Source organism: Bos taurus, chromosome 5, assembly GCF_002263795.3.
Source record: "Bos taurus isolate L1 Dominette 01449 registration number 42190680 breed Hereford chromosome 5, ARS-UCD2.0, whole genome shotgun sequence".
NCBI classification, from domain to species: domain Eukaryota; kingdom Metazoa; phylum Chordata; class Mammalia; order Artiodactyla; family Bovidae; genus Bos; species Bos taurus.
In genome coordinates, this window is record NC_037332.1 from 100,504,507 (window position 1) to 100,523,366 (window position 18,860).

At 38.1% G+C, this 18,860-nt stretch overlaps 1 protein-coding gene across 2 annotated transcripts; it reads left to right on the plus strand.

Annotated features, from left to right (window-relative positions):
- Positions 1-902: 902 nt before the first annotated feature.
- On the plus strand, positions 903-16,938 carry KLRB1 (killer cell lectin like receptor B1). 2 transcript variants are annotated; one of them, XM_005207051.5, is made up of 6 exons: positions 903-1,072; positions 5,944-6,042; positions 7,108-7,182; positions 8,985-9,139; positions 9,529-9,644; positions 13,273-16,938. In XM_005207051.5, exons 1-6 carry the CDS (start codon positions 988-990, stop codon positions 13,421-13,423), a joined length of 681 nt encoding a protein of 226 aa, XP_005207108.1. In that variant the 5' UTR covers positions 903-987; the 3' UTR covers positions 13,424-16,938. The 2 variants fall into 2 exon arrangements, with proteins under 2 accessions (XP_005207108.1, NP_001193565.1); NM_001206636.1 differs by lacking the exon at positions 5,944-6,042 and having other exon boundaries at positions 988-1,072; positions 13,273-13,423.
- The last annotated feature ends 1,922 nt before the right edge of the window (positions 16,939-18,860 follow it).

Genomic DNA, 18,860 nt, shown 5'->3' on the forward strand with positions numbered 1-18,860 from the left:
GTATACAATAGTAATTGCATAGTAAGGGTCTTCTGTCCTATAAGATGGTTGTCAAGATGGTTATAACAAATGAAAACATCCATCAGTATGTTTCACACTGCATATGCACAAATGAAGAGTCTCCTTTGGTTTATATTTCTGGCTGGTTTATACTTTTGAAGCTCACATAATTTTGCAAGCTTCTGGTTGAAGAGAATACTCCTTCCTCACTCAATTGTTTTTAACATGGCCATTGTGGACTTCTCGTGGTCATAGTCACGCTTCCTAACTTGAAGTTAAACTTCAGTGCACTGAAAGCATGCTTTTAAGCTAAGAATAGTCTGGATCTTTGGCTCTTTGCTTTCTCTGTTGTATTATTCAGTGACCTTTTTCACATTTACAGCTCCTTTTCCCACATTTTGCAGCTCTTGTCAGGAGCACAAATATTTCAGGAAGATTTGAGAGCTTTAGAAAATTGTCCTACAGTTTTTTGTGTGTGTTAGTGTTTACTTTTTACAACATTGCGTTAAATATGGTTTATCTTGATTCTTGGGGGGGTTTTTGTTTGTTTGTTTGTTTTTATTTTGAGCCAAATTAGAGTACTTCATTTCCTTCACTTTGGTCCTGGCCCAGAAAAAGGTGTTGAAAAAAGATACTTACAAAGACAACAAACAATCTTTCCAGAATATTGTCAAATAATAGGCCAATTAACTAAACAAAGTAGATATTGAGTTGGCCAAAAAGTTCCTTTGGAATTTTCCATGTTATGGAAAACTTGAACGAACTTTTTGGCCAACCTAATGTTATATGTCTAAGTACACTGGACACCCAGTAAGTGGACTTCCTCACTAATTTATAGACAAAACCCACAACTACCATTGTGGGTAGGTGCTAGTATAAGAAAGAGCAAAACTTTTTAAACTGATCACTTCCTTCAGCTGATCTTGCCTCATAGAAGTTGGAGTTTTTCCTTTTATACGAGTAAAAGGAAGAATTCTTCTGCTTGCAATGGAGAGTCAGCTGGTATATGCTGATTTAAACTTACCCAGGGATTCTGGCATTGAAAGGTCATCACCCCCATCTCTTCTTCAGAGTAAGTGGCTTTAATTTTCCTTTTGGCATTTGTATATCTTCCAATAGTTAGATGTTCCTGTAAATTTGTGGCTTTAAATCATAACTTTGAAGATGAGCAGTTGTCATGTTTTAAGTTGATATAGCATGGCCTGTCTGTAGGTAATCACAGGTGTGGAAAAAAGTACATACCTTTAGATTTCTTTTTGAATATCATTCCTGTTATTGAACCTTGGCTAAAAGAACCTGAATAAATATTTTATAAGTATGAACAAAGGAGTATTTTTTATTTTATTTGGAAATAAAAGGAGTTTTTCTATTTTTTTTTTGTTTGTTTTATTTTTTGCCATCCCATGTGGGGAGCAGGATCTTTGTTCCCCAACCAAGGATGAAACCCGTGCTCCCTGCAGTGGAAGCACGGAGTCTTAACCACTGGACCAGCCAGGAAGTCCCTTTTTTGTTTTTATTTTTTAACAAAGAAATGTTTTTAGAAATATTTTGCTACCTTGTTGTAATAGTAACCTACTTTATTTCAAATCTCTCTGTAAAATACTGCGATTAAGTTCCAGTGCATTTGCACCCATGACATTCCTTTCAGAATACAAAGTGTTAATGATTAACACTTTGCTAATTAATTAACACAAAGTGTTAAAGATGTTAATGATGAACATCTTCCACTTTTCAAAGGGAAGAAAAAATGTTCCAAAAGAAAGTTATATTCAAGATCAAAGATGTGAATATACTCACAATCTGATGATTTTTAAATTGAAAAATGTATCAGTTTAGAAGGAGATAGGCCACAAGACACAGGAGAATGTCACTGATAAACCTATTTGATATTTGTTGAATTTGGTAATTTTCTGTGTGTCAGAGGAGCTAGTATTCTGAGTGAAGGAGATGAGGATTCTAACGTGAGGTAACAGGTGATGGATTCCATGGCTGAAAAGAAACTAGAAACTAAGTAGAAAAATGTATAAAATTATTATAATATAGTACTGCCTTCTGATGTCAAACCAAATTTACTAATATTGCAATTTTTATCCCACCTGATATTCATTCCTTTGTGTGCTTAGCAGGTGTGCTACATCCTTTCAGGATGACTTGGGATAATTTCAAACTATTCAGTTATCAACATTCTAAATTGGAGACTGAAAAGTCTTAGGGTTATCAAATAGTTTCACAATACCCTTCAAATGGCAGTTATGGAAAATTGGAGAATTTTGATAACTATAGTGACAGTTTGGTCAAACTATAGTTATTTTTTTATGGGAAACAGAAAAGCATTCCGTTCCCTATTCAAATCTAGCAAAAGTGGCGAGAAAGGAGGATGGTGTTGAAAGGAGATGTGGGAGGATGAATATAGAAAAAGCAAGATTTTCCTCAAAAGCTATGATCTAAGATCCCAAATCAATGGGGTCAGAAGATGTGTCTATTCTGCTTGTAATCATTATTCCTCAAAATATCATTATAAAAGTAAATCTGAAAAACAAAGCAGAATAAAGTCAGAACAAAATATGTGGTTACAAAACACTTGACTGCAAAAAAATGTATAACCTACAAGTTGAGAATTTTGTATTTGGTGGTTTTACCAAGGACCATAGCTGGGAAGGCAGCCTCTTAGATAACTCCGAGGAACTGTCCCCAAATGGTGAGGGAGAAACCAGGACATATAGGAGTTTTTGCTGGAAATAAAAAAATATATAGTTGACTACAAAAAGATGACTGCTAATCACAAAAACAGACATCGAGTTAATGATTTTAGTGTTTACTTATGTGGGAGAAGATGCAAGAGTCTGGGCTTACTCAAATCATTCCCGTGACATGCATTTTAACTATCTACTGCTAGTATCCTGTTTTTCTTCACTCTGAATTCCACTCGGACTTCAACATCACGGCGGCTGCCCTGGCTAATGGGTTTATGGTCACAACATCTCTTGTTTATTGAAATGGCAGCTGACATTCTTTCTCCACAGATTGACCTGTTATTACATTTATTATGAAGCTACCCCTGAGCTCTTTGGCTGAACTGTTCAGGCTGTGGGAACTGTAGAGTAGTGATTACATCAAAGGCATTCAGGTAAACCGGAGATGTGAGTTGTGACCTATTTAGTTTATGGCCCAGCACTTGATTTCTTAAAAAAGTAGATAAGTGTTCACAAAATGCCTCTAGAGTTTACATATTCATCCAAAAATAAGCACCTGTACCAGGCATGCCCTGGTGCTGAGGTTAGGACAAGTGGAAAAAATAGTGGAAAAATATTTTCTCTGTTTGTGTTTATGTTATACTGCTAGGAAGACATACAAATAAACAAATAACTAAGTATATACATATATATGGGTTAGATAATATTAAATGCAATAGAGAAAATTTTATCTATATTTTTTACTCTCTCATATTCACCCCTCTGCTTTTTTTATTCTTTATTTATTTATTTATGGCTGCACTGGAACTTTGCTGCTGCCTGTGAACTTTGTTGAGTTGTGGACTATTCAAGGGCTAGTCGCTAACTGTAGCGCACAGGCTTCTCATTGTGGTGGCTTTTCTTGTTGTAGAGCTCAGACTCGGTACCGGATGTGCACTGCTTAGTTGTTTCACGGCATGTGGAATCTTCCCAGATCAGGGATAGAATCCCTGTCCCCTGCTTTGGCAGGTGGATTCTTAACCACTGGACCACTAGGAAAGTCCTGAGAAACTGTTTTTTATTTGTGCTGGAATTGAGAGTTAACTTCAGAGAGGGTATGATATCAAGTAGAAGAAGGCCTGCTTCACAAAATGACATCTGAGCCAAGACCTGAAAGAATTAAAGGACAAAGATATGTTTCCTTGGAGAAGAGCTTTTTAGAAAATGGACCAGGGCAAGTGCAAGTTCCCTGGGATGAGAACATTCCTGTCCTTTTGTAGGAGGAGCACATACATTGGGTGTGAAATGATGGACCATATCTGTGTTGAAAGCAGCAGGAGATAAAGTCAGAGATGTAATGGGAAATGGATTGAACAGGAATTTGTAGACTGTTTTACAGATGTACAGTCTTAAATCTGCTTGAGAGAAGGCCAAGAAAAGGTTTGCAGCAATGGAGTGAGATGATTTGGCATACTATTTTTTTTTAACTTTATGTATTTATTTATTTATTTTTGGCTGCACTGGGTCTTCGTGGCAGTCCAAGGGTTTCTCATTGTCACAGAGCGTGGGCTCTGGGCTCATGGACTTCATTAGTCGCAGAATGCAGTCTCGGCAATTGGGGCTTGTGGGCTCTAGAGCATGGGCTCAGTAATTGTGGCAGAATCTTCCCAGACCAGGGATTGAATCTGAGTCCCCTACATTAGCAGGGAGATTCTTATCCACAGCACCATCAGGGAAGTCCTTGGCATATTGTTTATATTCAAACAAAAAGTAGCCCTGCGTGGGTATTTCCAGATGACTAAAGGAGGAGAAGGGGAGAACAGGATGAGATGGTTGGATGGCATCACCAACTCAATGGACATGAGTTTGGGTAAACTCCAGGAGTTGGTGATGGACAGGGAGACCTGGCATACTGAGGTTCATGGATTCGCAAAGAGTCAGACACGACTGAGCGACTGAACTGAAGTGAACTAAAAATTTACCTGGCATCTTCAATTTGTTGTAACTTTGTTAGTTCTAAAGTCATGTAGTGTTGCAGAAAAACAACTCAGAAGAGTCATAAGACCCTCCTCTCAATTCCATAAATTTTAAATGAACAGTTATTATGTACCAGAGTCCATGTCTAGAAGAAGTTTTTCATATAACCCTTTCCAAAACCTCACAAAGTAACTATTATTTTATGTTTCACAGGTGAGGAAGTTGTATTTTATGAAGGTTATAGGCTTAAAGTAACATACTCAAATACAAATCTGTTACATTTGAGAGCCTTTGCTCTTAACCACTGCTGTTCTTCAGTAATAAATGATAAGATAGTGACTATATGAAACTTTCTCCATTTTTCAAAATTTCAAGACAGGAAAGAATAAGGAAGAAAAGAGACAGAAAGGTAAAATACCATACAGCTGTCAGGAAAGTTCACCTAGGACTGTCTCAGGCTCACTAAGTTTAGCTACTGTGTCACACAGGATCGCATTAGAAGTTCTAGGTCAATATTCTCCAGTGTGCTTTCTCTCATTTTCAGATTACCCCTAGGACCTTGGAGCTCCTCTAGGTGTTATCTTTTCTCTCTCTCCTCCACATGATTATCCAGGTGTCACTATCTAAAATTTAATCCATTCTGTTTCCTACCTTAATCTTTTATCACATTTAGCTATCTTAAATTCCATCTCCACAAGGATGTTTTAGAAAGGGCTAACTCTTAGACAAATGTCACCGTCCTAATAGGAGAGTTCGGTAGTAGTTGGCTGAAAACTGGGTCACACAACTCAGTCACCTGGGGGAGTGTAAAAAACTAAAGTAGAAATAAATGGACTTACAGGTCACTCTGGAACATTTTTTTAAATCAATTAATTAATTTTATTTATTTTTGGCTATGCTGGATCTTTGTTGCTGCGTGGGCTTTCCCTAGTTGTAGTGAACAACTCTTTAGTTGCTTCTCATTGCAGTGGTTTCTCTTGTTGTGGAGCATAGTCTCTAGGGTGCTTGAGTTTCAATACTTGTGGCCCACGGCTTAGTTACCCTGCCACGTCAGGTGGGGTCTTCCTGGAATAGGGATTGAACCTGTGTCCCCTGCATTAGCAGGAAGATCCTTAACCACTGGACCACCAGGGAAGTCCTTAGGACCCTACTTTAAGATAACTGATAAATGTTCTTTCTTGCCCCTAACCCCCAACCTGAATCTTGCTCTTTCTTATGTGATCCAAACAGCCTTTGCTTTTTGTACCAGATGAACTCAACTGAGTTAACCAAGCATGTTTTCTTAATGTCTCAGATCTTTGTCAGGGTCCACGTTGGCATAACTTTCCCCTGAAATTTAGTTGTGCTGTGATTATACTTCTTGCCTTGACTGTGACTGGGTTGAGTGTTTCAGGTAAGTGATGCAAGATCATTTATTTCTTGTTCTACTTATTCTCCTTCTGCCATAAATAGTAAAATATGTTAAACAGCTTTGGCCACCCCAAACTTAGCGGAAGACTGATGAAATAAAAACAGTTACGAAACAGTGCTCTAATAGTGCCCAGACCATATCCACTTTGCAAACCCTAGGCTTTCATATTTCTCTTTCTAATTGTTCTGAGAATCTTCATAGGGGATTTACATGTGCTCCAAGAACTTTTTAAAAAATTGTAATTATGATAAAAGCTTGATAATAACAAAGAAGATAAGTTTACAATTGCTTAGAGTTTCTTTTTTTTTTTTTTAATGTGGACCATTTTTAAAGTCTATTGAATTTGTTACAATACTGCTTCTGCTGTTTTTATGTTCTGGGTTTGTTGTTGTTGTTGTTGTTGTTGTTTTGTTTTGTTTTTTGGCCCCAAGGCATATGGGATCTCAGCTCCCCCACCAGGGATCGAACCAGCATCCTCTGCATTGGAAGGTGAAGTCTTAACCACTGGACTTCCTGGGACATCCCTACAGTTTCTTAGGTGCCTACTAAATTCCAGATTGTCCTAGGCAATGTCTCCCATAGGACAGACACAATTATACTCATTCTGAAAATGGAACATGTAGACAGGAGTGTAAGCAATTTAAGAATTTAAATAACACCTGAGAGTTTACTTATATAGTGGGTGTGTGCATGCTAAGTCACTTCAGTCATGTCTGACTCTTAGAAATCTTAGGGACCATAGCCCTCCAGGCTCCTCTGTTCTCTCCAGGCAAGAATACTGGAGTGGGTTGCCATTCCCTTCTCCAGATTACTTATACATTAGATGCAAGTAACTCAGTGTTTCTCTGTGTTTACTTACATGTTGTTTATGTTGTCTTCTAAGCAGACCCACTGTTACTAAATTGCTATTGCTCTTATCTTCTGTTCATTTCAAGCTTGTTGAGATAGTACTGAGACGACAATTCCCTGAAGTGATAAATATAGCATATGCATTTCATTGCACCTTTCAGCATTTTATCTTCTTAATGGTGTTTCTTTATTTACCAGTGATATTCATAAGACAAAACACATCAGTAGAAAAAACCAGCATGGATGCTCAAGAGAACAGGAAGGAAGCAACAGGTATATTTTGTGGCTTGAATTTTCTAAGACTAATGGCTAAAATTTGAAGTTATCATTGTATTACTTTCCTTAAAGCTCATTACAACCCATATGTTAAGATTAGTCTTATCACTCTGATTTTATGTTTGGCAGAGCTGAGGCATGGAAAGGTTAAGCAACTCATTTGGGGTCATACATGTGCTAAGGGGTGACACTGAGAATTGTACTTCAGTGGTCTATCATCATAGCCTATCATCTTAACTACCAGATAATACTGCCTTATGAGTACTCAGGCTAGGAGAGTCAATAATTATTAGTCAAAATCCAAGCTATAAAGTAAAATATACATTAAGTGAGCTATTTGGTGATTTTAATATGTCAAGCAACTAACCTTTGACTAAAGCTAATGAATAGAACACAAACATGTAATGAATTCTTTAATATTTATTGTATTAACCATTAAGATATTGATCTTGTCTTTATACTTAATAAGCAGTGTGTGTTAATACTCCATTGTTGACAGACTGTAGCAGAATGTGGTCATTTTTTATATATATTTGTACAGAAGAGAAATTTTAAGAAAATGAGAATATCCCTCTAAAAAATGCTATCAAATAGATCTTATTATTATTAGGCAAATATATAATTTATCAGTTAGAAATTTTCTAATAATTTCTGTCCATGATATTTGCCATTAATTGTGAGTATGAATTATTATTTGCTTTTCATTTTACATGTTGTTTCAAGTAGACTTTTTTTTAAGAGCGTTTGATATAGTTGTCCATGGAGTAGGAAGAGCAATGATAAGGAATTTAAGGAATCTCAAAAAGAGTTTGGCTCTATCACCACCTGCTTGTGTGGACTTGAACAAGTTATTCTGTCTCTCAGTGTTTTAGCTGGTCACTAAGAATTGATGCTTTTGAACTGTGGTGTTGGAGAAGACTCTTGAGAGTCCCTCGGACTGCAAGAAGATCCAACCAGTCCATTCTGAAGGAGATCAGCCCTGGGATTTCTTTGGAAGGAATGATGCTAAAGCTGAAACTCCAGTACTTTGGCCACCTCATGCGAAGAGTTGACTCATTGGAAAAGACTTTGATGCTGGGAGGGACTGGGGGCAGGAGGAGAAGGGGACGACAGAGGATGAGATGGCTGGATGGCATCACTGACTCAATGGACATGAGTCTGAGTGAACTTCAGGAGTTGGTGATGGACAGGGAGGCCTGGCGTGCTGCAATTCATGGGGTTGCAAAGAGTCAGACATGTCTGAGCGACTGAACTGAACTGAATAGCAGAATGAACAGTGGTCTCAAAACCCTCAGTTATATTAAATTCATGAATTGTTCTCACAGTGATGATCCAAGACTTTCCTGAATTTATAATGACTTGTATGAGATCCAACCAGTCCATCCTAAAGGAAGTCAATCCTGAATATTCATTGAAAGAACTGATGTTGAAGCTGAAACTTCAATACTTTGTCCACCTGATGTGAAGAGCTGACTCATTTAAAAAGACCTTGGTGCTGGGAAAGTTTGAAGGCGGGAGAAGAAGGGGACAACAAAGGATAAGATGGTTGAATGCCATCACCAACTCAATGGGCATGAGTTTGAGTAAACTCTAGGAGTTGTTGATGGACAGGGAGGCCTGGCCTGCTGCAGTCCATGGGGTCACAAAGAGTCGGACACTACTGAGCGACTGAACTGAACTGAATTGTGTATGTGTTATTAGTGTTAGTAGGGTGGGGACAGGTTAGAAATATAACATTCATTTCTTTTCTTCCTCTTTCTTATTTTATTTTTATTTTCCCTCTTCTTATCTTACTTTAGAGAGACCAGTTCTGTTAACGTGTCCAATGCACTGGAAACGAATCCGAGATAAATGCTTATATTTTAGTGAAACTTCCAAACCTTGGAATGATAGTCTAGCTGACTGTTCCACAAGAGAATCCAGTCTACTGCTTATTCAAGATCAGGAAGAATTGGTAAATAATTAATAAGTAAAATATTTTAATACAATTCAGCACTGGCTTCTAACCATATCAAGATTTTTGTGCTCTAGTCTTGAAGGTTCTATGCAGATAGAAGTATTAACCTTGACTTCAAGGAGCTCACAATCTGAGAGACTAAATGGACATATAAGAAAAATAAATATTATTTAATGAATACAAAAATATAAATATAAATATTTGGGTATATAAATGAACAGAATAGAAATATTACAAGTAAGGAATAATTAACTCCAATGGGTATAGGAAAGGCGTCATAGAGAAAGTAATACTTGAACTGGGTTTCAGAGGATGAATAGAAGAATGCAAACCAGCAATAGATAAAGGGATTCAATACTCAGTCTTTTCTTCTGTTTCATTTACAGAGACTCATGCAAAACCTGATAAACAAAGAAGGAATTCTGTTTTGGATTGGATTAAATTTTACATTATCAGGGAAGAGCTGGAAGTGGATAAATGGTTCCTTTTTAAATTCTAATATGTGAGTATTAGATAAGCTAATTTGAATATTCAATTTGTATCAGGTTTGCAAGGCAAGATAGTAACACTGCTATTGAAAACTGAGATTTATAGTTTTAATTTAGTTTAGAAATTTTCAAAAGAAGCAGTATAGTCTGAGAAGAAGAATGATTTTTGAAGTTAGTTGAAGGATTCATATTGATGTATGACAAAACCAATACAATGTTTTAAAGTAATTAGCCTTAATTAAAATAAATAAATGAAAAAAATTTTTTTTAATTTTTTAAAGAAAATCTCCATATATGAAAAGACATCACTCTTTGTCACAATGTATATTTTTAATTACAATGGAGTTTTAAGAAACAGGGGATAGACCAACTCCTTTGGGAGGGACACCAAAAAAAATTTTTTTAATAACAAAATTTAAAAATAAAGAAATTTTTAGCTGGATGCTATTGGACAAAGAATTTTTGTTGCAATATTATTAAAACAAAGAATTTAAGTAGAACTTTTCAAACTATGGGACCAAATAAGTAGGCAACATCCAGCATTGAAATAATGAATACGAGAAGAAAAAAGTATAGTAAATATCAGATTGTGGAATCCAGGCATTTGAGAGAATTGGCCAACTTGTGACAAATATTGTAGCCTATTTTAATCAGTGGTGTAGAAACAGAGTTGTTTGAGGAGATGCAATGAAACTGCATAAGCTGTGAAAGAGCTTTTTGCTATTTTTTAAATGTTTTTATTTATTTATTTATTTTTGTCTGTGCTGGGTCTTTATCACTGCTCAGACTTTTCTCTAGTTGCTCAGAGTAGGGGCTACTCTGTAGTTGTAGCATGTGGGCTTCTCATTGTAGTGGCTTCTCTTGTTGCAGAGCACAGGCTCTGTAAAAAAATTTTGATGAGCTTTTCAGAACAGATGATATCTTGTTATGATTTTTGAGTCTGTGAATGATATATTTACATTTGTATAAAGGATAGTTAAAATTGATTTTTTTATCATTCAAAAAAATAAGACATTAAAATTGAAGACATAGGAGTGGGTAAAAATTTATATAAAATAGAGTAATAATTTGTTATGTAGAAAATTACAAAAAATTGAGAGACATGTTGCTTTAATTAGCAAATTTTTATGTTGCTTCACCCATGTTCTAAAATATAATATTTTTAAATACAGTACTTTAAAAAGAATATCACTTTAAAATAAAGGGTCCTGGACAAGAATAAATGTATGAAAAGGCAAATATATTTTGTTACATAAAATCTATTCTGATTTTTATTTGTTTTCCAGGAATTATATTCTATACTTTATTTACACATAAATGCAATTCTGATATTAACTTATTTCTATTTTTCTGAACATAGAAAAACGTTAATTTCGGTTTCTGCGTGGGTATGTTTCTTATTGGGCCATTATGTTTATTCTATTAAGCTTTATGATAAAATTGGAAATCTCTGAAGTGTCTATGAGCAGAAATATAGGCAAAGTTGATGAACTAAATTCAATTGGCATTCTATTCTATTCTGAAGACTGAAAGGATGCTTTGGTTAAGACAGTAATCAGGTAACCCTGAAAGGTATCATATGATAGTAGAAAGAGTAGCAGTTAGACTCGCTTTTCTTTAGTTCTCTACCCTGGTTTTCAAGTAATGAAAAACATAAACAGGAATAATTTTTTTCACTGCTTTGGGGATTAAAGAATATAACACTAAAGAACTAGGCAGAGATCTGGTCAAAGAAGGCCTGAGAAGTCACTGAGGGTCTTTTGAAAAAGGGCTTGGTCAAATGAGCATTCAAAAAGTTATCTTGAAATTTGAAGAAGGGGACCAGAAGGGTGAAAGAGATAAAACACAGGGGACTTTTGCTATTACTCACTTGAAAGAAGTGCTGATGTGACTAGACTGTCAGGCCCTAGGAGGGAATCAGGTGGACTTCTCAGGGCCAAGGGGCTTTATGAAGAAACGGAACAAAGTAACAAAGAAAATCTGTGATGGAGCCCTGCCCACTGTACCACTTCACTTTCGATTTAGGACAAGCAGGTGAACGTCTTGCGCATATCCCATCCTAGCACGCCAGTTCTGCGTGGCCATCCCATTCTTTGACTGCTTCTCACACCACATCTGCAATGAGCCACAACACTCCTGCATCTTTGGAATTAATAGAACATGGATCACAGCAGACACTCGTGTACTGTTTGGAATCGGAAAGAAAGGAACCTTCCACTGCATACAACATGAACTGAACCTCCTTTTCTGGCCACATTCAAATTCTGCAGAGCCTGTGTATCTGTACTTACTTACTACATTTCCTGAGCACATACTCTGTTTAAGCCTGATCACACTTCTATAGGTATCGTCTCAATGCCTCCCCAAATACTAGGTCGTTATATCCTAAATATTTAAGAAAATCAAAATTCCATGAAAGCAATAAGTTTTTCATGTGATATGTTAATAGGAGATTCAGTTTCCAATTTTCAAAGCTTCATTTTGTATATCTCATGATGACATTTATGTTTAGAATGCTTTGCTTCCAGTGAAGATGAACTTGCAAGTTCCAGATGGTTGATTAGCTTTCTTTTAAAAGTGTATATTTATGACTGACTGTGTAGTTATCACTGTTAAGTTGCTAAGTCGTGTCCAACCCTTTCTGACCCCCATGGACTGCAGCTCCCCAGGGTCCTCTGTCCTCCAGTGTCTCCCAGTTTGCTCAAATTCATGTCCTTTTGAGTCAGTGATGCTATCTAACCATCTCATCCTCTGCCTCCCCCTTCTCCTTTAGCCTCAGCCTTTCCCAGCATCAGGGTCTTTTCCAATGAGTTGGCTTTTCCCATCAGGTGGTCAAAGTATTGGAGCATAAGTCCTTCCAAAGCCTCAGCATCAGTCCTTCCAAGAAATATTCAGGGTTGATTTCTTTTAGGATTGACTGGTTTGATTTGCATGCAGTCCAAGGGACTCTCAAGAATCTTCTCCAGCACCACGATTTGAAAGCATCAATTCTTCGGCACTTACTCTCTTTATGGTATAAATTTCACATCAGTACATGAGTAATGGAAAAGCCATAGATTTGACTATACTGACATTTGCTGGCAAAGTGATGTCTTTGCTTTTGAATATGCTGTCTAGGTTTGTCATAGATTTCCTTCCAAGGAGCAAGTGGAAAAAAAATGAAAGGGAAAGTGTTAGTCCCTCCGTCCATGACTCTTTCCCATGCTATGGATGTATCCCTCCAGGTTCCTGTGTCCATGGAAATGGAATTCTCCAGACAAGAATACCGGAGTGGGTAGCCATTCCCAGGAGCAAGTGTCTTTTAATTTCACGTCTTCAGTCATTGTCTGCAAAGATTTTGGAGCCCAAGCAAACAAAGTCTGTCACTGCTTACATTTTTTCCCCTGCTATTTGCCATGAAGTGATGGAACTGGATGCTAAAATCTTAGCTTTTGAATGTTGAGTTTCAAGCCAACTTTTCACTGTCCTCTTTCACCCTCTTTCAGAGGCTTTTTACTTCCTCTTCACTTTCTGCCATTAGACTGTTTATTTACCCAATGCTTCTCGTTGTTTCCTGAAAGTTATAGAAAACACTGGCTGGATGAGGAGAATTGTGTGAGAAAATCATGAACACTAAAGAGAGTCTTTTCTTTTTCTCCACAGATTACCCATTTTTGGTGATGCTAAAGAAGACTGCTGTGTTTACATATCAAAGACACAATGTATTTCTGATTACTGTGCTGCAAAAAATAGATGGATCTGCCAAAAAGAACTAAAACCTGTCAGAAACAAAGGAATATATTCTTCCAATTGACTAGACATCCCCTTCCATCTCTTTAATTTCCATTTCAGATCTCTGTCATTTTAACTGCATATATTGTCATAGTGGCTCCATGCACATTTTGTGGTACAAAGTGAACACACACTGAGAATTCTAATTTTTGTGAATTTTGCAAAAGTTCATGTCTAACCTCCCCATTAAATAACTGAGAAAACATACACCTAAAGAAAAGATGTCTCAGGGCAGGTGCTCAGGAGTCAGATAGGTGGATCATATGGTAGTTCTATTTTTCAGTTTTTTAAGGAACTGCCATACCGTTCTCCATAGTGGCTGTATCAATTTACATTCCCACCAGTAGTGCAGGAGGTTTCCCTTTCCTCCACACACTCTCCAGCTTCTCCTGTTTGTAGATTTTGTTCATGATGGTCACTCTGACGGGTGTGTTAGCTTTGACATAAATACACAACCATATGTAAAATGAATAGCTAGTGGGAAGCTGCTATATAGTACAGAGAACTGAGCTCGGTGCTCTGTGATGACCTAGAAGAGTCTGATGGGGAGGGGGGCAGGCAGGAGGCCCAGGGGGGAGAGGATATATATACATATATATCAGTTCAGTTCAGTTACTCAGTCGTGTCCGACTCTTCGCCACCCCATGAATCACAGCATGCCAGGCCTCCCTGTCCATCACCAACTCCCGGAGTTCACTCAGACTCACGTCCATTGAGTCAGTGATGCCATCCAGCCACCTCATCCTCTGTCGTCCCCTTATCCTCCTGCCACCAATCCCTCCCAGCATCAGAGTATTTTCCAATTAGTCAACTCTTTGCATGAGATGGCCAAAGTACTGGAGTTTCAGCTTCAGCATCATTCCCTCCAAAGAAATCCCAGGGCTGATCTCCTTCAGAATGGACTGGTTGGATCTCCTTGCAGTCCAAGGGACTCTCAAGAGTCTTCTCCAACACCACAGTTCAAAAGCATCAATTCTTTGGCTCTCAGCCTTCTTCACAGTCCAACTCTCACATCCATACATGACCACTGGTAAAACCATAGCCTTGACTAGACGAACCTTTGTTGGCAAAGTAATGTCTCTGCTTTTGAATATGCTATCTAGGTTGGTCATAACTTTCCTTCCAAGGAGTAAGCATCTTTTAATTTCATGGCTGCAGTCACCATCTGCAGTGATTTTTGGAGCCCAAAAAATAAAGTCTGACACTGTTTCCCCATCTATTTCCCATGAAGTGATGGGATATATTAATAGCTGATTCACTTCATTGTACAGCAGAAGCTAACACAACATTGGAAAATAATACTCTAATGAAAAGTCTCATTTTAAGAGACAGTGATGCACTATGGATAAAAGCCCAAACCGGCTAAGGGGAATGATTTCTAATCCAGCAGCTTTCATCCATCCCCCTCTGTGCCTTATCTCATCTCCAAAAAGTTTTAGTCAATATTTCTAAAGTCTTCTGCTTATTCCACAGCCTCTATTTTTTGCTTTTATATTTTGTGGTAGAGCATTGACTAAAATCAATTCTCTGGACTCTTATATCAGAGATCCATTACTAAAGGAATTTGAGGAAGGGAACTTAACTCTTCCCCATTATTGCAAAGTTCTTTTCATTTTAGTTTTATCCTTGCTTTTTTTTAAATTAAATTTTATTGGAGTGTAATAGCTTTATAATCTTGTGTTAGTTTCTCAGTTCAGTTCAGTTCCTCAGCCATGTCTGACTCTTTGCAAAGCCATGGACTGCAGCACACCAGGATTCCCTGTCCATCACCAACTCCCGGAGTTTACTCAAACTCATGTCCATCAAGTCAGTGATGCCATCCAACCATCTCATCCTCTGTTGTCCCCTTCTCCTCCTGCTTCCAACCTTTCCCAGCATCATGGTTTTTTTCAGTGAGTCAGTTCTTCATATCAGATGGCCAAAGTATTGTGACTTCAGCTTCAGCATCAGTCCTTCCAGTGAATATTCAGGACTGATTACCTTTGGGATTGACTGGTTTCATCTTGCAGTCCAAGGGACTCTCAAGAATCTTCTCCAACACCACAGATCAAAAGCATCAATTCTTTGGTGCTCAGCTTTCTTTATAGTCCAGCTGTCACATCCCATACATGACTACTGGAAAAACCATAGCTTTGACTAGACAGAATTTTGTTGGCAAAGTAACCTCTCTGCTTTTTCATATGCTTTCAAGGTTCATTATAGCTTTTCTTCCAAGGGGCATGAATCTTTTAATTTCATGGCTGCAGTCATCATCTGCAGTGATTTGGGAGCCCAGGAAAATAAAGTCTCTTACTGCTTCCATTGTTTCCCCATCTATTTTCCATGAAGTGATGGGACTAGATGCCATGATCTTTGTTTTCTGAATGTTGAGTTAAGTCAACTTTTTCACTCTCCTCTTTCACTTTTGTCAAGAGGCTCTTTAGTTCTTCTTCACTTTTTGCCATAAGGCTGAGGTCATCTGCATATCTGAGGTTACTGATATTTCTTCTTGCAATCTTGATTCCAGCTTTTGCTTCATCCAGCTCAGCATTTTGCATGATGTAATCTGTACATAAGTTAAATAAGCTGGGTGACAATATACAGCCTTGACCTACTCCTTTCCCAATTTGGAATCAGTCCATTGTTCCATGACCAGTTCTAACTGTTGCTTCTTTTTTTTTTTTAATTTTATTTTATTTTTAAACTTTACAATATTGTATTGGTTTTGCCAAATATTGAAGTGAATCCGCCACAGGTATACATGTGTTCCCCATCCCAAACCGTCCTCCCTCCTCCCTCCCCATACCATCCCTCTGGGTCGTCCCAGTGCACCAGCCCCAAGCATCCAGTATCGTGCATCGAACCTGGACTGGTGACTCGTTTCATACATGATATTCTACATGTTTCAATGCCATTCTCCCAAATCTTCCCACCCTCTCCCTCTCCCACAGAGTCCATAAGACTGTTCCATACATCAGTGTCTCTTTTGCTGTCTCTTACACTGGGTTATTGTTACCATCTTTCTAAATTCCATATATATGCGTTAGTATACTGTATTGGTGTTTTTCTTTCTGGCTTACTTCACTCTGTATAATAGGCTCCACTGTTGCTTCTTGACCTGCATACAGATTTCACAGGAGGCAGGTCAGGTGGTCTGGTATTCCCATGTCTTTCAGAATTTTTGTTGTGATCCACACAGTCAAAGGCTTTGGCATAGTCAATGTTGGGAAGCATAGTACAAAATAGCCGTATTAGGAGAAAGTCCTTGGGAAAATGGTGAAGGGCCAGAAGTATCCAGCTTTGTGTACTGCGGACAGAAAAACATCTCCTGCCTTTGGTTATGCTCATCGCCAAGATTTAATAATAAATAGGGATGTTACTTGAGAAAAGGGGTTGTGGGATAAGCACATGAGTCACTTAGAGCACGCTGTCCTTGAAATGTTTTTACTGATTATGTGTTAACCCCGTATGCGCTCTGCTGGCCATATACTTTAAGCTGTTTGTTCCTGCTTCTATAAAAAGGCTTGACTGCAGAAATAAACTTGTCAGTCCTTGCAAGAGACTGTCTGAGTGTCATTCTTTCAGGTTCATTGCTTCCAAGCCCCAGGGAGAAAAATGCCCAACAAGTGGCGCCCGAACAGGGACTTGAAAGGAAGACTGAACAAAGCGACGAGCCCCTGCAGAAAGAGGTAAGCAGGATAGGACAACATAGCAGTAAAATTCCTTTCATTTCTATAATGCATCATTTTTTGAACAAGACGGTGTTAATGTTTCAAGAGATCAGTTGAATGACTGCTATCATATACTATTGGAACATAATCCATGGTTCCTTGAGGACGGGACACTTGATGTATGGAAAAGGGTTAAAAATAATGTTTTGTGAGCATATCGGCAGGGAGTTCACATTCCTCCTCAGTGGTGGGTTACCTGGTCACTCATACGGGCTGTCATAGAACAAATTGAAGGACATAATGTTGATTTGGAGGTAGAGACTATTCGGTCTTTGCATGAATACGAGCTTAATGAACAAGACATGCAAGGTGCTTTGAAATGCAAGAATGTCATACTCAATCAAACACAAACCCTGGAAAAACAACTTGAGGATGTATCTATTAAGGATGTGCCAAAACCAAAACCGCTTAAGGCGGAAGTCATTTCATTCAGCAGACAACCCAAATCTGAGGCTTTTCCTCCTGCTCCGTCTGTAACTGCTGTTGCTAACTTTGCTCATACTAACCGCTTCACTCCTCCTCGGGAGATCCCTGCTTGTGCTTTCGCTTTCCCAACACAATATGATCAACTCGTCCAGGGTCAAAATTCTTGGGATGGTATAGATTTTAGCATGTTGTCTAATTTTAAGAAAGCATGTACTCTGTATGGACCTACTTCTCCTTACTGTATAGAATTTCTCAGAGGATGGGCTGACCATTGGATGCCATATGATTTTTTTCAAGTAGCAAAGATGGTTTTAAATCCTCAACAATTACTGCAGTGGCAAATGTGGGTTAGTGATGAGGCCCAACAGCTGATGATTGACCAGCAATCTCGTGGTAACACTGCCAATTTAACTTATGATATACTGACTGGAACAGGGACTATGGCCGATGTAATGGCACAATTAGCTAATATTACCCTTGAGATGTTGCATTTCATTAAAGAAACTGCCTGCAGGGCATGGGCAAATGTTGATAGCGCTAACTCTGATGGTTCATTTGTTAAGATTATTCAAGGACATGAGGAAGAATATTCTCAATTTATAGGAAAATTAAAGGATGCAGTTGAGAAATCGTTTAAGGATGTGACTTTACAAAATATTATTTTAAAACAACTTGCTTTTGAAAATGCTAATGAGGAATGTCAATCCGTGCTCAGACCAATTTGAGAGACTGGCTCTCTTATGGAATATTTGAAAGCATGTAGGGACATCGGATCTATGTCCATAGAGCAAAATTGGCAACACTGGAAACCTTTAATGTGCAAAAAGCTGCTAATTCCAAATGCTTTAATTGTGGGAAGCCTGGCCATATGAAAAAACAATGTCGCATGCCAACACAGGCCGGAAAAAATAATACTACTTCTAATAAGAAGAGACCCCCAGGAGTATGTCCAAGATGTAAAAAGGGGTTCCATTGGCTGAATGAATGTCATTCTAAATTTGATAAGGATGGAAACACCTTGAACCCCAGTACACAACAAAAACAATAGGGAAACTGATAAAGGGGCCGTACTCTAGCCCCACTACAAAAGGAGGACCTAACGTTATGACGCTACAAGCAGCTACATCTAAGAGTGGTTGCATTGATATACCTAGTCCTTATGATATGGAACTAATAGAATTATACAACCCCCACAAAATTCCCACTGGATATTATGGCCCGATTCCACCCAGGACAGTGGGACTAATTTTGGGACGTAGTAACTGCACAATGAGAGGTTTAATGGTATTGACCAGTGTTATGGATGAAGATTATGAAGGGGAA